This window comes from Trichoplusia ni, chromosome 22, assembly GCF_003590095.1.
Source record: "Trichoplusia ni isolate ovarian cell line Hi5 chromosome 22, tn1, whole genome shotgun sequence".
Classification (NCBI taxonomy): Eukaryota; Metazoa; Arthropoda; class Insecta; order Lepidoptera; family Noctuidae; genus Trichoplusia; species Trichoplusia ni.
The window spans coordinates 5,373,316-5,396,369 of NC_039499.1; the positions used below are offsets into that span (position 1 = coordinate 5,373,316).

Genomic DNA, 23,054 nt, shown 5'->3' on the forward strand with positions numbered 1-23,054 from the left:
TGTCACCGAGCACGTCTTAACACTGTCCGAAAGTTGCTGCTCACCCCACAAACTCGTGATTAGCGCCCATTTAGCGTAGCCAGGGTGGCCCCAAAGTTGGCCGCGGACGTGAGTGGCTAACGAGCCGTTAACATTTTTACTCGCGCCGCAGCAACAAGATTGTTTTTTTAGCTTTTAATTTAAATTTAAATTATTGTCAAAGCGTTTTGGGAGAGCTATAAATATTTTTGGGGCTGGAGAGTTATGTATTGATGGAATATGTATGCGCTTGAGATTAGTACTGAGCCCATTGGACGTTTAGGGAGTTGGGTTTTCAGGATTTGGTAAACGACGTTGTTTTACTTGATATGATATTATGCTCTTTATGAAATTTTGTGGATAGCACATTTCAGCCAATCCGACATTATATAAGGTTGAAAAAAATGTTTTGTAATTTGGGTGATTTATTCTTCATAAATTTATCAATACTAAAAAATATTTTAAAAAATTTCCAAACGGTATCATAAGAACACATAAACAGAGAAACACGACTCCGCACCCGTGACACCACAAATTGGAGTCGTGACGTTCACGTCTCGTGCAAGTAATTCAAATCAAACATGCCGCATGGATCCCAATCTAATTTCCCACTTGAATTAAATACCGTCGCAATTCGCTGGATTGGATTAACGTTATGGCAAACATTTGGTGCGGTTACCCCCGCTATGTAAATACAGCGTGTTTGTAGTTTGCGGGGCGAGTCAGCTGACTGCGAGTGTCTGCGACTTGCGGCTCTGTGGACGCGAGCTCTTCTGTACGTGACTGCCAGAGCAATGACACGCTGGGGCTATCGAACTAACTATGTGATGGGGTAGAAGAAACTATTACACGTTTTGAGATTCGTTTTTGTTACTATCCATTACAGAACCAATAGTTTATAAATAAGCTGGCAGATTATCAGCAACATATGCTACAGATAAGGGCATTGTCTTTCAGATGATTGTGAATTATGATCTTCAGAAGTTCAACATATACATTTTATAACAAAAAAACCTGTAACTGTGTGTGCTTCAAATTAATACATGACTAAAAAAATGCCAATACTTGCCATATATTAAAAGCGTCTTGCTATGTTTGCAAACATATACATTGTCCGCATTTATTATATATTTATTCTTTATACATAACACCACAACAAAATGTCACAGCGAGTGTTACATCTCCGTAAAAATAAATCCAAAAACTAAGTTTTAAAAGCTATATAAATGTGTATATGTCACGGAGCGAGGGTGAGCCGCTGTCAGCGTTTCATTACTGGAAGTGCAAGCTTACCGCGAGCCATTTTTTAGATCCAAATCAATTTATTTAATGCAGCAAATGGAACTGGTTTCACGCGATATTCTTGCTGTACTAAACCGATTTTATTGCGCGATACGATACGTACTGTTATCACAACAATACCGACACGCTTGCTCTGAATAAAGGGATGGTAGAGGTGTATTGACATACTTTTTGATTTAATGTACGTGAAGTTACGATTTGAAATCTTTAAGACCGTGTTTCAAAATGACTATCGCTAGCTTTTATGGTGGCTATCTTTGGAGGCTCTGAGTGTTTTTTGTGAATGCGAAAGAAAACCTCAAAAAAGTCACCCTACCATGTATGGTAGGGTGACTTTTTGAGGTTTTCTGAAATCCTCTTTTTTTGAAATCCTGTAGGATTTCACAATACTGAAAAATGAAAACAAACCTCATCGGCAAAAGCTAAAAACTCAATATAAGTTTTTTTTTAATTCCATCTTGTTTCAAGGCTTGCTAATTAAAAAGACTACTCAAAAGCTCAACTTATACTAATCAAGTACTTAGTAAAAATTCAGCATAACATTTCCTACACGACAAACTCGGCAAGCTAGCACAATACTGTCGAATTAATTCGCGCCGCAAACGCGAAATAAAAAATACATCGCGTCATTCGTTAAGGGAAGCCCCCCGGAATACTGGTGCTTCGCGAAAAAAATATATCATGAAAAAAAAGGGAAACTTCGAAAATGAAAAGTCAACTGAGTGAATTTGCAAAAATTGCTTCGGGGCTATGGGAGGCAAACGCACGCTACACTCGTGGAATTGCAAATGCTCTTGCGAGTGCTAAAATTGCGATTCAATTCCATTTAATTGAATACAATTATTTCGTGATGTCATTTTTAAGGTGTATCATGTTCATGTATATATTTTTTTGTCTTGACTTATAATCAAAAGCACAATATAGGGAGGCTTGAAAACTGTAAACATTACTACGGTGGTGACTTTAAAACATAAGATTTTTTTGTGTGGCTCACACTCGTATATATTGCTTGAAGAGTTTGGTGTACTAATATTACGTAGGACATAGTTTTTCTGGGTACTTTTAATTAGTATAGCCCTCTTTATGCAGCCAATTTACAGTAATCGAGAGAGATAACCATACAAGTGTTGCAATAATTATCTCATAGAGGCTCCTCTGAACATAACATAAGTTCCATCCTATTTTCCTTTACTGCTGATAAAAAACAAATAGTTGTCAACAGGATCAAAGTCACGACAGAAGCCAGTCTTCATTACAAAGCGCCAAAAACTAAACGAGAAATAAGAACGTTCAATTCGTGGTAGGGATTATCCGTTTGAAACAATTATTCCGTCAGTGGGCCGGTGATAATCCTCCTTTTGCGTGGACCCCGAATCGCTCATTACATCAGGCAATGGTGACTTTAGATGAAAAAATTGAATTATTTCGGGGAATCGTATTACATTTCCAATTTACTTGAGGGGAATGCCGATGTCTAATGGACCTGGTCGCTAAGGAGGGTACGAATTAAGTGGTCACGTGATCTTCCCCTAATTTCGGTCACGCCAGTTTTTGCGTAATGTTGTTTTGAGTATTTTTTGGGATGTTTGTTTTAAGTGTGATGTAATGCAAATGAAAACATAAAAAAGAGGATCTTTATCATTATTTCTGTATTCTATAAAAAGACAGGGTTTTTCTGAATTATAATCAATATTTTAGTTTATAGTAGGTTAAAATGGCTTATGTAAGTTACATTTCGTCTAATAAACTGTTCACTAGCGTCAAATACTTTCTGAAACAAAGTTCGAACAATAAATCTGAAAGGTCGACACTCGAAATATCTGGCTCATTTACTAATCTCAATTTCTCATAAATCTTCAGTAATTAAGCCGACACGGGCCAAATGAAGCCTAGACTTAAATCATCGTAATTAAAATCAATTTCATCTGACAATTGCCAACACACTGTCACTGAGAGGCATATCAGAAGCCACAAATCACAGACGCGAAACAATGGACCACTACAATGGGGCATCTTCACAAAGAAGCTCAACTCATTGCACGAGAAAGGATACGATAACACCACTATATCTTGGTCTCTCAAACTTCATTACTTCCACCCCTCTGACGTCTGTCTTAGCGGGTACAGGGGGAGGAGAAGGTCTTTCGTACTTGGGCGTTAGGTTCCACCGTTGAATCTAGATAATTGATAGATAAAGATCTGTAGAGGCTGAACGAGTTAGCTGCGTAAGTGAACTTTTGATTAAAACAGTTTCTTTTTTTCAGTTGGGTCTATGTAAAAAGTTTAAGATGGTTGTTTTCATAAATCAGATATTCCAGACAGTGGCCGGAGGAGTCTGAGGGCATCGTAAACTTTACGGTTCCGTGAAGTTCCTTTATGATTCTAGTTTTCTTGAAATTAACTTTTAGGTTCTCGTTATTACAACAATGAAGGGTTAGAATTATTTAGAGGCCATGTGGGAGTTCTTCTGGCTAACTTTATCCAAAGAATATTTTTAAAGTAAAACATAATAATAGTATTTACCATTTTTGAATAATGTGGTACGTTCTAAACCACAATGTTTATGTTGCTGTTAACCATAGCTGTGTAATTATCAGTAACTTTATAATTTGCGCGCATTAATAATATTTGAATTATGAACGAACGAAATTTGTGTGGTAATGTAATTAATATTATGTCAAAGACGGGTGCTATCACAATTTACAGTAAAATAAACCACCACCTTTAACCTGAATATAGTAATAACAGCTATTTCCTAGGGTTCAACTGAATGGTTCAACTATACTCACAGAATCTCAATGACGTCATAACACAGTTCACGGATGACGTCACAAACATGAATACCAATTCTAAACAAAGAAATTGAACTTCGACTGATTCTAGAGCACCGTCGATTGGTCTGGATAGAGGCACCCCATTCATTACGTAGAGGGTTACGACGCTACGAAAGTGCTACGCGGTGCTACGCCGCTACGAATATAGATGATACCATATCGGCTAGATTGATTCTATTTGGAAAGATGTAGATTTCTGAAACGTGTTCATTTCTGAATAAATATTTTTGGGTTAAAATTGTATTTGACTATGTGGGTTGTTGAATATTTTGTTTCGTATTCTATTTAGTCCACACTACTTAGCCTAGAATATAGTAAATAAAATATATTTTAAAATAAATCAGTATATCCTACTAATGTACTTAATAGAAGAAGTATTAAATTTAAACTAAGAAAGAAAGTAAACTGGAAACAGTACCCACTGTTTCCGCTGTCGGTAATCAAGTGAGCGAGAGCCTTTGAGTTCTTTAAGTCAATTTCCTTTTAATAATATTGCAAGACTATCTTTGCACTAATATTATTTTAGTTCTGTTGCTGTCTTTGCTCGATTATAAAGAAATCAGATTTATTTTAAATAATAACATAGTTACAGTACTGGTCCCATCCCATCATCCCTTCATCCCATGTTGTCATAAATTATCATGAAATCGATGTAACTGGAGTGGTACTTGATTTTACGAAAGAGTAAGAGAAAATTTAAGAAACTCTGCAAACAATTTTATTTTTAACTGTACTGAATAGTTTGCGAATCGTTGTGAATCGTAGTGTTTGCTTAACAAACTGCATTTTCCGGCGCCGCCCGCATTCCGATGTCATTAGGAATAGTGTGACGTCATCATTGTCTCAGCTGTTTTGGTAGAGACGTTCAACTTAATGGTGGGCACCAAACTATGTAGAGCGTTGGAGACAAACGATTTGTTATTTGTATTTGTACCATTTAGTGGTAGGAATCATCATTTGCAAATCACTCGTAAATTTTGCAGTAGTGGGATATTTTGAAGAAACATTTTCTCTTACAATTGCAGGAACAATTCAGTAAGCGAAGTATAAAGAATCTGCTTGTTAGTCATGAGATCTCTAACTTCCATATTTCTGGAAAATTAATGAAACACATTTCTGTAATAAAAACTTTCATGGAAAATTTGTTTGGCACAACCTAGTTATCAAAGTCCAAAGCCTAAAATCCGAACAGTTTAAATTATAAACCCATTAACTCCCTAATGACAACGTATACAGAATTTTAAAACAACTTAAAGTCCGTAAATTTCGAACTAACCACGAGCAACTCATAACTGCACGACACACGTACACTCGCGCACAGAAGCACTCCACAATCATAAATGCTTTGCATGAAAAATAGGGTACACTCAAAGACGAAGTTGTTTCGCTGATATTAATCACGGAATAAGGGGAGCTCTGTGCTGCGTGATTTGCACTTTCATACTTTGCTGTACGTATGACGTCACTCGCCTAGAGGCTTTGCTAGCTACTCTGCGGTAGCTTCTGTTTTATTAAAAATTACGTTATTTACGTAGTAGAATCGATCATGAACACATAACGAGAATAATTTGGTTTCTTAGGTATTTAGCCAGGAAACATATTTTAATTTGAAATATTTGTAAATATATGCGAAGAGTTCTTTGTCCGACCATTTTAGGTTAAACTGTGATGCTAGTCATAAAGTTTTCAAAAAAGTGTATAATACTTTTGATGGGAACATGCTAACACGTAACAATTTCATCAGACGAAAAAAAACTGTGTCTTACTTCTAACTTATTACGTTTTGTAATACATTACTTATATACACAGGAACCTTGCTAACGAACTTATAAAAACTCTAAGGATCATTTCCTAGAAATAAAAGTAATTACTATTTCTTAGGTAACGTTCTCAGGAACATTTCGCAATACCTCCGAGGCTTAGGCAGGTCGAACTTTAGTTTATTGGTGGCAGTACCGCTGCCAGACAAATGAGATATCGTTAGAGAAGGAAAATACAACGCTGTAGAGTGATTTCTTTGAACGACATCTCGGAATCGTTAAAAGTACTTTGGTTCGAGCCATTCTTAAAAGGTTTTCAGTTCTTGTACCTAAAGAATGAATTTTAGTGGAAAAATGGAGAGATTACATCATCGAAAATATGGATTTTTTGAAATTTCTGACGTAGCGGTTAAATTACTTTTATTTTTAACTACGTTTTTGTTTATTTACTGATAAAAGCAAAATACGAGTGTTGTTGTGTAGTCATGAATAACAACCAAAAAAGTCTATTGTGCTATACTCGTTTAAAAATATTAATAACGCCCAACAAAGAGTTTGGATCAGCTAAAAAAATGTTCGAAAAACTGCCAATTTGCATATAAAGTTACAACTGATAAAGTATCAGTTTCCAAACAAAAGACTGCGGAAAAAATATTAAAGATAGCGTGACCATATAATATTGTAGAGCAAGTGTCGAGCAAAACAAACTGAGTCGGGCTGTGCGGGGCAGATTATCGTCGACGTGACAAATGTGGCCCCACCGTGACACGAACACGTGTTATACAATACGTCACGCCGTTATTACACGAGCAGTTTTAGGGTTAACGTCATCGTGCGATGCTGCAGCAGTTTCGGGTTATTATTTTCTTTGGAGTGATGGACGGTTAATTTCGTGCGAAGGGAATTTTAGTGTCGGTCACCTGTGGGCTGTGATGGGCCCGACATGTAGTTGTGTATGACATTATAAATATAATTTGACACTTGTCTCTTCATTTCTTATTAAACAGCCTAAAGATTTCACTTGGATATAGTAAGAAAATCAAATTTAACGCTTGGTGAGAAGAATCAGAATAGGTTTTATAATTGCGGACTTAAATTATTTACATGAATTTACAAAAATGTAACCGTAAAGTGTGTCGTCGACCCCGTATATGAAATCATAACGCACTCAGGCACCATCGGCCTGGTATACGTCTAAGCTTGCATGTGAGGTTACCGTTCAATTCCAATTTATTTCCGATTTCGTTCTGCCATTGATTTGATTTTTTTTCCATCATGCCTTTCGCAACTCACGTGATGTTCAATGTGTTTACCTTTTAACTCCAATATATAAAATATTTATCTGAAATATACTCTTTTTTGCTCTGATGTCTGAGAGTCTTTTAGATTTTGTATAATTTTTCAACTTTATTACTACAATAAAATAATAGATATTTGGTTGTATTCACATTCACTGACGGCACGTCAGTTCATAACCTTTTCAAATCAAAACAAAATCCATGAAAACAACTTTCAAATTCTTTTCAATCCGATCGAATGCAAAAAACAAACTGTATGCCAAAAACAATAGGATTCTTTTTTGAAAAACAACAAACGATCCGAACTCAATCGGGATCTGTGACGGACTTAAAAAATAGTAGTCATTAAGAGAAACAGGGTTCCCTAAATCCATTGTATTCGTATAATTCCGTATAGTTCCGTACACAATTGAAGGAACGTTCTCAAAGAGATTACTCTAAGAGGATCTCGGGACAGAGGGACAGCCCCAGAATATTATTTGCGAAATTAGTTATCCTCTATATTTCCTGTGTATTCCTACAATTGTTTTGCTTTTGTCAGACAATTCCCAGCCTTTGTTGGTAAACCACTGGAACCTGATTGGTTAAGCCTGTATATTGTTTTTACAGTTCCAATATAGTCTCAGTGTCTGAGGTGTTCAACGTAATAATATAATCTGTTACTTTGTCGTATTAGACTCGATATTTCGCATAGAACTGTTAATCTTTTAAGTGAAAAATATACAAGCACCGATAGCGTGAAAGAAAAAACAAATGCTTTTTCAAATAACCTTTTTCGTAAAACCGTTTTGCAAAAATCAACAAAATAAAAAATAAAAAACAGTGAAAACGAGAATCGCTTTTATCAAAAGTCGACTGCAAAAAAGCATTTTCAACTCAATTTCATCTAATATTTAAATCCATATTTCTTCACTGTGGCTCACTTTGAGTCCGTTCTCCGGCGTCGCTTAGAATAATTACCATAGCTAACTATTTTAAACTTAGACTCGAGTTCTCCTTGAAGCATATGCTTAGGAGTGGCATTCAGACGTTCTGGATAAAGTTGGGACGTCTGGCCAACTTGTAGTCGTACTCTCCGCCACATATTAGGCGTTAACTCGATAAATGTTAGCGCTTTTGTCTGTGATACAAGCGGACTTGAGACGCCGCGCGCCGGTGGTTGCAGAGTTTCGCGTGCATTATACTGCTATATCATCAAGATGAGATGTAGAATTTGCCTTAATCTTGCATGCTACTGCGCTTAGTATTGAATTTGCGACGATTTGATTGATTCACGAGTTCAACACCATTCGACCTGATGCATTCATTGAGAAGGTACGTCGACTACGCATTCTTGATATCGATGACTATGTAAAATCAACCTTGCTGATTAGACATAAAGTATGAATTTCAAGTGTTTGAATATTTTTTGGATATGCATGGCACATTTTTTATAGTCTGTTAAGATATTTCTTTTGCATGTATCCAACCTTTTTCTAAGTAGCGAAAAGATGGATTGTGTGAGGGATGACGTGGACAAGGAAGTAAAGCTTGTTATGACGGCTGATAGAGATGAATGGAAGAGAGAGACATACAATGACCCAGTGAAATAGGATGGACGTGAGAATGATAAAGGTAACTGGAGGTAAGCCAGTGCTATTAAGTTTACGAGCTGTTTCATGCTTATATTTCCACTTTTGAGTCAGATAACACCTAGGTACCGGATTTCTAGTGACTGTATACCAAACTATTGATTAGCCGACAAATTTTGACCAGAATTTTCCTATTTTCAAAAAGATTTTTTTCTGAAAAAACTACTTAAAGCCAGCCTTCTTCAGTCATTCGCGCTTCCACTTCGCAAAAAATTTTTTAGTCAAATTTCTCCTCAACAAAATCACAAGTACCAGGGCGGCATAATCGTTGAGTCACGCAGTACTCAAATAGTGAGCCCTCGAGCTCATCTAGAAGTTGGCAAAGCGACGAGTCACTGGCTGGTTCCTTCTGGCGGTGATTAATGTTCAGACGCTTCTATTCTCTTGCTTAGAAATTATGTTCATCATTGGCGGCTGCTGAATGCTGAGTCGTGACTTACTTTTTGAAATGGAATTTTATAGTTACGGTTTGTATGTAGTGTTACAATTATGTATTGTGTTGTTTTCCAAGTATTTTTAACCGTTGTTTGGTGAAACATATTTTTGTGAAGTTCAAAAACGGAAATAACAAATATTTATGTTTAAAAAAAAAAAATTCAGTTACCCGGATAAAAAATAAAATTTGCCATTTTCGAGAATTAAAACGAATGAAACGTTAAAAAATAATCGAGATCCATCAAATACCGAGAAACAATTTTGTAAAAAATAAATCAAAACATAATATTTAAAAACTTTAAATTCAACGTCAAAAATTCAAAAATTCATTCGTGCAAAAACATATAACGTTTACCGTATGATATAAAATAAAAAGTTAGAAATAGGGAATGCTTTAAATATCCGCTATGAACTGAAACATTGAACTCGTAACATTTTGTTTGAATGAAAAATACATCAATGGAGCTTCGGTGCACAGTAATTACTTTTCTGTACGCTACACTAATCACAGGGCATTTGCTGAAACGAATATTCACAAGCCCATCGAACAAATATATTGCATACGTATCAAGAGCGGAATGTGAATAATGAACAGCATTACATAAGTACATGATAAGGTATTTAAGAGCTCTCAAACGCTTATTGGTAATAAGGATCAAAATCAGTGACTAATCCTCAAAAACAAAAGTCAAAAGAAAAGTATGCACTTATGTAGAGTCAATAGCCAATATCATAAAACTTACATGCACACGATGTGCAAAAAAAAAACTAAAATGTAATGTACATCGGCCGCAACCACTACTTTGCTCCTGAGGTTGGCGACGCTCATGCGCCCGCATGCGGCTTGTGTAACCAATCTTCTTGGTGAAGATTCGCACACAAAGCGATCACGTGAGTTCGCCATTTTGATAGTTGCTACTAATAGCTGCTGGTGTTCAGGCTTGCAGTTCACCACGTTTAGTAAAAGGCTCAGAGTGACGATCCATTTCTTATTATGTTAACAATATTAGGTTTGGAGTTACCTTTTAAGCAAGGTTTCAAATAGATCCTTTGTTTTCACCAAGAATCTTAATACTTGTAGCCGTTGGTCATACATTGCTGGTTGTATATTGTACTTTTTCATATTATATCGCAGAACCGCCTTATACCTGAGCATGTGATGATAAATATAATATAGACCATTGAAACCAGCCGACAATTTCTATCGCATTTTATCCCCTACTCTTACACATCAAAATATAACTTTTAAATACTTCATACCTCATTTTATAACTACGACTAAAACCAACTAACCCTTATTAAACATCTAAATAATATGATACATAATATCAATATCTTGATAAACAGCATCCGCTAACGTACCAGCTTGACAAGACCTTCCAAATAGCACAAGTGCAAGCGAGAGAGCAAGCTAAACGGGGTAGAGCGGCATCTCGTTTCCTCACTGCTAGTCTCCCATTAAGCTGTGTTTGTAGGCCTTTGTTCCTAACCCTCCCCGTCTCACACATCAAGATATATATTTTTCACAACGATCTCTGACAGTTAAATATTTCGTGCTCAAGTCTAAATGAGAAGTAATCTTGACAATTATGCTTTCACGTACGTTTTCGAGGGTCAAAAATAAGGTTACGCTGTTTCGCTGTTCGTAAATGTGTTTGTTGTTGTAAAATGTTTTGTTTTGTGTGTTTGATATTGAACATAGGAATGGTATGTAGATTTACAGAATTGAGTGTTTAAATGCCGTGCTGGGTTTAGAATGGAAATAGTTTTAGTTAAGATCGGTTTGTTCAATATCTTTTTTGAAAAATAATTGTCGGGTGTAGAAAAGCTAAAAGCTTTGTAAAATTTTGTTTTAGGTAATTAGTAGTTGTTGCGTATTATAGAGTTTTAGTATAATTTACGAATCAGTTTTTATTGAACTTTGAAAAAGCGTATGTGATTATGTAACATACACGATAGCGACTGATTTTCATCTATTACACAACAATTTAAGGCAAAAGTGAAGAGGTAATAATTATAATTATCAAAGACATAAATTACTTTAAAGCACACCTCTTTGTACACAATATATCTTCATAATTTTCACATAAGGCTAATCCAGGCCCATAAAGAAAATTTACAAAAAAAAATTGCCCTCTACAGAGTAAATTACAAATACGCACACTTTGTAATTAAGTGTAATTCTCTCTGCGGCTTAAACGTAATTTACGCGTTTTAAACTGCTAAATAAATAGGCAATAACGAGGGAGCACACGACACACGAGTTCGCTGTAATGGCGGCCAAAGATTATGTTTTCATGGGAGCCGCTTAACGACGATATCACGAAGATGTACGACTCTCACTTGTTTATCAATCTTTATTAAATAGTGGCTTTTCATGTGTTATTGTAACTTAGAAGGGGTGGAAGTAGTTACAGTATAATATTTTGAACTCGGGAATGAGATTATCTCTCTAGACGAAGGCAGGACTCAGCTGAATTCTGTACTGTTTGATTAATCATGTAACCAGCTTTGTAATAGGTGATCCTCAATAAAATTGATGTAATTTAAATTATATCAAAACTAAGGACGCATGGTGCGTTTGTAGTACCTACAGACTCTGTACCTGTCTGGCCGCGAGCCATACTCTTCTAATTTTATAATTAAACGTTACAACTAGATAGATAAATTATATTAAAACTTAATTAGATCCTTTGTTTTCTCTTGTCATTCATTAAATGCATGCTCCTTTTTTTGCTATGGTTTAAACAAGAGTGACAGGCTGTCATTATGATTGATATTTTTTCACATAAACTAAAAAGTTCCATACATAAATCGAGCGAAACTTTTCATGAATATTTATAGTACCTGCCACCTAAAAATATTCGTCCAATCCTTTTTGGGCAGCTTGACATTGTGTCACAAATAATAAACGGTTGATCCCAACGATTTGTTAGAATATTACGGCTTCGGGCTAGACTGCGGCAATTACGACGGATTACAACCAGCGGGACAAACAGCGTGACAAACGGCGTGACAGACGTCGCGATGGCTGTTTAAGAACCGATGACTTTAGGCAATAGTCCAGCTTGGATAAAACAAGTAGTGGGTATTGTTATTCCGTAGTTTTATTAATCTTAAAGTCATGAAATTTAAATTTATTTTAGAGTCGAAAACTGGCGATAATACTAATTTAATCCAAAAAAGAAGGATATTCTCTGGTCTATACTCTCACAGGAAGCACTCCAGACACGTTATTTCACAATTATTTTGCTGTTCTTATTATAGTGAGTTTGCACATATACCGTATTTTCCTAGAACTCGCTAAGCAGGTTTAGTTATTCAGAACTCTATATACTAACTGTACTATAATATTCTGACGAAGCTCGTGTTCCTCCTCATGTTATTAATGTATAAAAGTATTTCAATGATATCAGCGTATGTTTCATGGAATCTCACGATAATTAGATATTAGATAGATAATCTCAACTTATGTTCTCGACTAAGATTATACACTAGGTATCACATTTTGTCATCGTATAGGTAGTTTTAAATTAGGACGAATTATGGACTTTTTCATAAATTTTGAATATTTCAGAGGCTACAAAATTTTAAATGTGACGTTCAGTTAAAAGTCACCTGGAAATGAAACGACACAAGCTCTACAAAATGATAGTGATATAAAATAGGTAAGGTTCCATTTTAAGAAAATGTTAATCGACAATGTGAAACTGAATTAAGCTCAGTGGCCAACAGTCCTACGTTTAAGTAGAGGCAATTTCCCAGCAAATTATCTACAAGTATATTTAGTTCATCTGTACATATAGGAGAAGCTGACATAACATACCAACACAGGGCCGAAACAATAAAGGATAGAAACTTGAAATATTACAGTGGTTCATTCGTTAGTCTACACCTCTCTTCAGAAGTATTTCAGTATGTTTTATTCGGGAAATACGTTCCAAATAATGCTTCCATCATAACTACGCGGGCGAAATCGCAGGCAACAGCTAGTCATAATATAAAAAAAATATCTAAAATTCCCGCAGACTGCGAGCGTGTCCCAATCGCGGCAAATTTACGAGGCTGTCACGATAAGGGTCGGGATTATCAAGTCCCGCGTCACTTCGGACCGACAGACTTAGTGCCTACCTTACTTGATGTGTGCTTATTAGGGCCGGCCTTGACAGAGCGAACGTGCCACTAACTGTGCCAGGATGACACTTGAATTAACTGCTGTATTTGAAGCGATAAGAATTTAGATACTAGAAGTCGTTTTATCTGGGAGTTTTATTACTGTTTTTTGTACTATACAGTTTTTATTCTAACCAGCCCCTTTTTCGGCACTTTCGAAACTAAAACGTTGATGAACGTATGTCAAATTTCATGATTTTTGAAGAAGGATTGTCCGAAAAGGCTACCGTGGTGCAAAGGAACATGGGCGCGTTTCAGTCAGTAGATGTCTGACATTCCCTTTCGCTCAACTTAAAGTGAAAGAAGTCATTTGATGATTTTAAGTCATGTCGTTGGTATAGTAGTCATATTTATATTGTATTAAAGGTTTAACAACTTAATTACTTCATCAGGTTTCTAGTTACCGGGGTTTAATTTAGCAAGCTCAGGATCAAATGTTTTTATTTCAAGTAGGTCGTTCTCCAGGCACTTTCAAAACGTTACAATGATGACACTAGGCGAATTTTGAAAAAAAAAACTGCTTCCCTATTTTCTTTGACAGAACATAATATAAAACAGGCTCTAAAACTACTAAACCACTCAAGCTGAAGTGTTAATATCAAAATCGAAACTAATACTGAAGATCAAATACAAAGTTTGGTATAGGGGCACCGGCAGGTGATCATAAGGCCGGTGATACAATAACGGCGATCTATTAATCTTGCCCCTCCGGCGCCTTTGTTTAGCGGGCCATGGAGATAAGGGTGCTATTGTCTGCACCAGACCTTACAACTATGGGGTGTCTGTGGGAGTTGTTTGTAGATGAATGTTTTGTATGTGTGCGGTGTTGCTGTTGAAACTGTGTATGGATTTTTGAAGTATTGATAGGATGAAACATGTTAAGCTATTTAAAAAGTAGATCTCATACCATGAACTAAATATATTGGACGATCATTAAAAAACATTGTTTACTAAGACTATAGGAAACAAACTAAAACTGTGATAAAACTTGAGGGTGACTTTGTCCAGCAGAGGACAGCAATAGGCTGGTTTGGTTCGCATTGGTTCTAGATGAATTTGAGACTTCATAGCGTTTTAAACTTATGAAAAATACGTAATTTAATAACATGTGTCAAATATTTACAGAAGCAGAATTATGATTTATTTTATCCTTATTGCTGTTTTTAAATTGTAATAAAACACAAACAAACGATCAACAAAGGAGTAAACAAACAAGAATTGGTAGCAAACACCGTCCTCCCTGACCGAGCGCCGGCAGCGAGGTTACCGACGAGAGAGTTCACACGCCCGCCCATAATCAAAGCCAAGCCACTCTCATAATACACAATGAATTACCATCTTGTAATTTAATTATAATTAAATTATGAACGCACGCAGTCGCTCGGCTAATGAAGTATCAATTAAACTTAATTATTTCCACCTATGTATTATATTACAATCATATTTTATTTTATGAAAATGTAATTAGTATGTTCTTTGTAATTTATAATTATTACGCTATTAGGTTTATTAGGAAATATGCCTTTTGCACTGCTTTTTGTTTGCTATTTTTCATAGGCTTTTTTTTGTAATAGAAGGAGTTCTTGCAATGAATTCATATTAAGAACAAAGTATAATAGCAAAGTACCGTAAAAACATGTATGGTCAACCATTTCACAAGCTTTCATTTTTAATATGTACGAAGTACTTACCTACACTTAAATGGTCAATCATATTCATTTGAGTGAGCTAGTTTTGCTTAAATTTAAGATGAGTTAGCCAACCACCACGTTTTAAAATAATATTATAACAGTTGTGGAGGCATGACAAAATACGTGCTACACGGTGTAAAGACGTGCCTCTTCTAAACAAACGCAATATTATTTTTTTAGGATGAAATAGGTCTTGAGATGGTGAAATACTTAATAGAGAGATTCAGTATAAAAAGCCTTATTTATCGCACACAATCTCGAACATAAAAACAGGTTTAAGGGAAGTCTTTGTCAAACTCAGTGTTGCCTGGTGTGGCCTAAGCCCCGATACACTGGGTGTAGCCAGCAATCACGGTTTGGTGAAGCACGAATGTGCTATACTTGTCAACGACAAATTTGTGCGTAGTCTTAATAAATTATTATGTGGTCTGAGTCATAAGAGAGCGAATATAAGTGATGATTCAGAAGATGTAAGCTAGGTTAGGTTGTGCTTTTAGTAAAAGCAATAAGTAGTTAAATTTGGAAAAAGTTTCGTTTTATTATAGATATGCTTTTATCGAATTAATTGAGTAATCAATGAATGAAATACAATCATGGCGAAGATCTCCGTTCAAGTGCTGATTCGCGTTACTTAACGAACGGAAAATGGACAAATAATGTCACAAGTTACTCAATATCTTATTGATTTCATAGTGAACATACATGTTAACTGATGGTATGTTATTATTGAGAACAGTATGGACTCTGTCGGGCACAGGAAGGTTTAGAAGAGAGGAAGAACGCCTGTCTTAATTATTCTCAGTTGAACTCTTTAAGAAAACAACAGCCCGCTTCCGCTTGTGACCTAAACTGCACAGTCTTAGAAGCTTACAAATGTAAACCAGTTTTTTATCGAAAGTAGACACATAAAAGAATTCGTGTCGTTTACGAGAATGCTCGTGAATAACATAAATAGCTCTTTTGACGCGCTTTCACTTACTCATGTTCGTATGAACTGAATATTGCGCGCTTTTTAAGTGACCCGCGAACAAAATGGCTGCCGAAAAATATTGCTAAGATAAAATGGAATGGAATAACTTTTATTTTGGGATTTTTTGTTTAGTATCGGTGATCGGTGTGAAAAGTTTGATTGTAAGTACGAGTAACCATCTGGGATGGAAAAAATTGTCTTTTGGTATAAATATGTATCGTTAAATATTAAACAACTTTAATACAATGCTATCTAGCGTCAGACTAAGTAAAGCTTGTACTCGGAGTACTAGACAACGGGTGGACATACTTATATACTTCTAGGTACAAATATATTTAAGAGAAATTACAAACATACACAAAACTGTGTTGACATGACTTCAGGTATTGCAGTCGCAAGCCAAAAGTTCAAGCCAAAATAAGCTTCATAATTTTCCCTTAATTTTTTTACTGTACTTATACTTTTTACATTGCAACGCAAAAAAACTCTTTCGATACTCGGCTTATCATATTGAATACGCATTTTTTAAACTAAAACATATTTCCATCAACAAAAACATACAGAAAACCATTTTCGATCTAGTCGGGATAACATCATTTTCGTAACGCCATCACAAAAAACCTTTCGAAATTGATCCCGAAATTGGTTCGAACCTAACACTATGTGATATTTTTGTGCAGAAACTACTTGAACCTTTAGGCAAAACAAAATGTTTGGGACAAGATTGATCACTAACTTACTTAAAGCCTTGGCTGAATTCTTTACAGTTTTCTTTGATCGATGTATGAGGAAAAATGATCGTAGACTTGTATAGATAAGGTTTTTAATTTCTTTTAATTTTGTCATCATTTTTATATTCTCTTAAATGGAGACATACCTATGATTAGCAGTAAGACGATAGTCGCTAATAGGGGAAAATTTTATATTTAAAAAATCTAGCAAAATTAGCACAGGTTCTAAATGTTTCAGCGCTGAGCAGAAACTGTCCAGAAAGACTATCAGAGCATTTGTGTGATCCACGAATGCTTGTCTTGAGTTGAATGGGTGTGAAACCCTCGACACTAGGAATAAAAAAACGACTCCCTCATCGGCCAATGCGGGAGTCGTTTTTTTTTCATAACACTTCATCGTAATAGTCAATTTTATATTAGGCATCTTACATATGAATAAGATATTTTTACATATCAACGACACAATGTCGTATTAACATAATTAGTATGCTTTTACATTATTAAACACTGACTATTCCTGTTTTTCTGTACTAAACTTCACTAAAACTTATAAATAAAAAGGCTAGTTAAAAAGTTAATTAATAACGTCCAAAGTGGCCTATTAGTGCGGAAGATTGCAAATAAAAAGTGTTTTTTAATTTTACTCGGCTAAGTGGAGTCGTAATTATGCTTATTTAAGGTCAAGTGGCGGCCATGTTGGAGGTGCTTTTTAAGCGTCGCACTAAATGAAATGTAATGAGTTAATCGGAGTTTATAGTCGGATAATAGAGTCTGTTAGAGTGAATGATGTTACTGTTATGGTGTTCTATGTAAGGATGTAATTTTAATATGTTGTTTTTTACTTTTTATCTTTAGTTGAGGTCTTTTGATTTGGATACTTTGAGGTGGTTGACGTGGTATTTTTATTGCATTATCCATGTTAGACTGATTGGTATATGTTTATATATTCACCCTAACCTTCAAGGTAGCCACGTTTTATCAACAGCTGCAACCTATTCGCTTCTAAATCTTAAAATACATAAATGACGCGTCAACACTTAAGTAAAAACAAATTCTTACAAATATCCTGAAAAGATAAACCTGGAGAATATTATTATCATAGTCTAAACAGTCAGCAGCGAAAATCTTTTCAAAAATGTAATTTACTATTTAGACTAGGAAACAAAATTACTTTAACATTGGATATTTACCGAATACTTACTAAACACACAATTTATAAAGATCGCTGAATATAATTATCATTTTGTACATCTGACTTATTCAACGACTTACGTTACTGATCGTAATAATAAAAAAACAATCAATTTCGATTGCTTCTATCTTTTGTTTTTATACAAATATTTACACTATTGTCCTATTAAATACTTTTATTCTTATAAATAATATTCTCCATATAAAAAGGGGCACTGACCGAAAGATCTCCGCCGTAGAAGGGATGAATGACGAAGGTCTCGTTCCCGATGTGGATGACGCCGGAGACTCCGTTGCAGGTGTGGAAGGCGGCCGACGCACCGGGGTAGTCCTTCACCGTGCCGTGGTAGTAGCAGTGCTCGATTTCCTGAAGATCAACATAGGTTGTTAACAAAGAGCAAAGGAAGGAACATGGGTGGGACTTAGTCTGTGAAAGTCTGATTCTCCCTTCTGCTCCACCTAGAGTGTATGAAGTGATTTTCCAATCGAGAAAAAGGTGGTTAAGTTGATAAATAGGTTGGTTGCTGCTATATTGAAAAATCTCAAAGTGCAAAGGTACATAAAAATATCTACTTAGTGAAACGCTGGTTCATTTTTTGAGATAGCTTTTATTACAAAACAAATTGGTACATGAATAAATAACCATTATTTTGTAAATTTATCTCTAGATAAGACTATACTTAAATTATATCAAAGTAATAAAATTGAAATCAAAGATTTATATCGTGGTAAGTATTACCGTCTTAACTGAAACTTTACGCATAAAAACTTGTTTAGAAACCGAATTAAAAATATGTTTTGTTTGTTAAAATCAACAGTTTATTAAAATATTAGTTGGATGCAGAAATCGATTCTACAACCCATAGTAAACAAAACTCAATCACTACAATAATGCAATTAGCCACTCACTAAACGATAAGAATAGTCCAAAAATAGATACGACAATAGCAATCCAATCTCAACAGACCCTCCCGTCGCACAATGTTTCTGATAACTTCACATTCAGAATATAATCAAAAAATCGGAACACAAAAGCAGTGTACTCCGTAAAAAGCCACGCTAAATATAACCTGTATATTCGATCCTTATATGAAAGTACTGGAATTCAATAAAATATTCTTGCGGAGCAATTTCGTGCCCTGAGAGATCTCCTAATTTGTCATTCACGAGTATCGTCCTTTAACAGAAGGGAAAAAAGATGCTATACAAGTGTGCGGGCCATGAAAACCACGATATCGTTTTATACCGCGGTTAATATAGCGCCCAATAGCATGCAGGTCATCATAATGGCATCGTAATCATAAACTGGCAGCTGAAACTGGCTCTTTGGCTGTCAATTGTAATCAGATATCAGTCAACACTATCTTGACTTGTCAATCGAGATAATCAATGAGCTTGCTCATTTGTCGCTCTATTAACAAAATACTAATTTGACTATACGGCTACCCAAGTGGTTGAGATCACCACGCCAAACTCATTTTGCGTGACGTTTTATGGGTTCGATCCCAGCGTAAGGCACGTTTTTGATTGATCCACGAACGCTTTTGCTAAGTCTGGGTGTCTTTATGCATGTGACTTGAATGTTTTAAAACCCACCGCGACACAACGATTACTTTTTATCCTGTAACTCTACTTTATAGAAAACATTTCTGAGTATATAACAAAACGACTCTAATGTTATTCTATCTCCTCCAAGTCATTGTTCCACACATGCTCGTGCTTCTCGCTACCCTCGTGGCCACCACGTAAAAGCCTCGCTCGCAATTAGGCCGCGCTCTTTTTTTTTCGTTCTGCGGCGAATGGAACGAATGAAAGACCGGACCGCACGCTCACAAGAAATCGGAAAGGTTTTCATTCATTCGATGTGAATGGTACACTTGGAGTGACGTCATTTTTTGTGGATTTTATTAATCCAATCTCAGTTAAATAAATAATGATCGTTTTAAATTGAAGAGGTACTCTATTACTCTTGACGCACAGGCTTTTAACAGCGTTATACATTTTGGATTATTTGCGTAGGTACCAATTTAGATGAGAAACCTTTTTTAGTTTAAAACAATAAGAGATAAGTTGCCAATTACAGATTTGTGTCATAACAGACCATAAAGAAAAGAAATAATTTAGATGAACACAATGTATTTTTTTGTTTTTGGTAACCTTACATAAACATACTACAGGTGGCTAAACTAAAATTGCACGCGTTGAACGATCACAGGTTAAGCTACACTTGATACGATTGTTCCGTGGATGGGTGACCATCTATGAAAACCAGTCCCTCCGTGTTTCATTAAATTGATCGGCTGTAATTTACATCTTTGACAGTCTTTCCCAAGAGATATCCTGTTGCCCAGGTAACTGGATTGAGGAGGTGGAATACAAGTACAATACTTAGTTCTATCCGTTTAGACTGGAAACCGACCCAAACATAGTTGGGAAAAGGCTAGTTTGATGATGGTGACATAAATATACCTAAAAAATTATATGGGTAATCAGTTGTACATTCAGATATGTATCTAGAAACCATAACAAACACGTGTGACAACTATTATCATTCATCATGTATGATTGAAATTACTCAGTCGAGTGACATTTATGACGTACATACGACATTATGACGTCATTAACTTGATGTAACGTCATTAATATCATAAAATTAGTGGCCGATTAATTTTATGGTTTTTAATATCAATATATTTTTTAGTAGGTAAGCATAATTTTTTATTATGAACAAAAACGTATTTTTTCAAGATAAGTCGAACATCTTCTGCCATTGCACCGATACAGTGTTGCAGTTGTATTGATTTTGCGGTTTATGAAAGGATTTTAATGAACGAAGTGCAGCTTTAATCGAAACTCGAAAAAAATACCACATTGACTTTTGAATATTATCAGTAATAATTTAATAAATATTCAGAACTTTAGTCGCGACGCAATTCGGGCTTCTCCAATATTAGCTCGGAGTTCAAAGCGTTTTATTGTTTAACATTTTGATACTAGTACTTCATTTTGCAATGCAAGTTTAATGTTAACGAGCTGTACAAGACAGCCGCCTCTTGGGATAGCTCTATTATAGTCATAGTGAATTCCTTCGCATTTTCCTACAACATCAACTTCTGTTGTTTTAATACAATATCGGTCGCTTCTTGAAAATATCATAATATAATATCATGAGTTACTTTTGTACGGTTTCCAAATTAATCGTTTTTAGGTTTCCGCACCCAATTATCAAAGCAATTATTTAGACAAACAATCCGGTGTTTCTGCTCTTGTATACGTTGTTCTGTAGTAAACACAGCCCATATGCAATTTCCCTATTGAAGATCAGTCAAAGTACGAGCCATATTCGCGTCACTGAGGGTAATGTACAAGTAGGGCAAATAAATACAAAATTGGGCACCCATCAAACTGGTAGCCGTAACAATAATTGCTTAAGTCGTAGAAGAAGTGCGTAAGTCGACCTTTATTTTTAGAATATCTTGTAGGCTATCACGGTGGATAAGATACACCCCGTGGACAAACAGATAGACCTGTGCCCCAGTATAAATTTAACCCTAATTATTTATCTATCTTCACAACATCCCTCATTTTATTTTCTAGACAATATTGTGCGAGCGACACCATTTATCATTTGACATAATATAGTAATTGTCACAGCACTCGCGCTGTCGTCTTCGCGAGAAGCAAGATCTATTCTTGTTGAGACAATTGAAATCCATGTTGGATTAAATATAAGTGTATTTGATAATCGTACCTAATGGAACTAAAAAAATACTTATGAAACTTAAAAAATATTTTTACTTGAGGTATCAGTTTTCGTAGCAATATGTAAGTTTGTGACACATTTGGGTCGATGTATTCACAACATTAAATTATCCGCGAATGTTTTCTATAGTGACTTGAAAAACTGTACCAGTAAATACTACAGTTTTAAATTATCTGAGACAAAGCTGAAATTACATAATCAAATTTACGCACAATACTGTATAAAATATTTATGAAACAAAAAAAATGATAGCCGCAATTTCGTATAGGCCCAGCGCAGTTTCAAGTAACAGGATTACACTAAGCACATTACACCTGTCAAATTATTTTTCTCATCAGTAACGTTGTCAATTATCTTAAAAAAAAAACTCACGCAGAACAGAGTATCCGTATACTTATAGTAAATTAAACAAGGTGGAGGGAAAATTCAATCTAATCTAAACTTCCTTCAATCCAATTTGAATTTCCCCTCCCTCCGCCCCCCTCCCTGGACGGTCGTCCTTGCAATTTATCCTAGTCTTCGCTGTCAATTGGACGCTGACTTTAAGTTCCCATACTTGGAGGAAGGTGGAACAGCGTGATGTGGATACGCTCGTTGTGATGAATCTGATGAGTGTTAAGTCAATACGGTAACAGTGATTTGATTGAAAAATTGATAGCAAAACAAATGACCATCCTCAAGGTATATATTGTTAGAGTTCTTTACTCAAAAGGTAAAAACGGAACCCAGATCCTAAATGAGGACGGGTTACAAAAAAAAATGGTTATCTTTAGCCTATTTATACGTAGCTCCGTTTTTTTAATTCTATGTAACAGAACTTAATCTAATTAATAGCAGTGATAGTTCAGCGGTATAATTGTTGGTAGGCACCAATGTCTCTTCAAATAGTATAGATATAACTATTTATTAGAAGACCCACACGAAAAAGAAAATAGAAATCTCCTAATAATAGGTAGATAATAAAGTGACGCTAAAACATATTTAGATTCAATGAGCGCACGTTACTAAGCACAGCCAAATACGAATTTATATGTTATTTGCATGTGGAATCCAAATACTTAAAAAAAAAACGAGCCAACAATATTACAAGTGAATATTTTCCTTCGAATGCGATCACGTAGCTCATTCCCTTGTTTCAGGAATGCATTGGATTATTAAACGTACACAGTTCACGTACGCCAGAGATTGTTATGCAGGTACAGTCCACCGCAAGCTTGTAGCAAACAACAGTCAACAGCAACCTTAACGCTTCGGAAT

At 35.5% G+C, this 23,054-nt stretch overlaps 1 protein-coding gene across 1 annotated transcript in view; it reads right to left on the reverse strand.

Moving 5' to 3' along the window:
• LOC113504440 (disintegrin and metalloproteinase domain-containing protein 11) overlaps positions 1-23,054 on the reverse strand; it is a 385,396-nt gene that overhangs the window by 61,821 nt on the left and 300,521 nt on the right. The window contains exon 11 of the mRNA XM_026886724.1: positions 18,255-18,401. Coding sequence (XP_026742525.1) covers positions 18,255-18,401 — 147 coding nt within the window. The remainder of the gene's footprint in view (positions 1-18,254; positions 18,402-23,054) is intronic.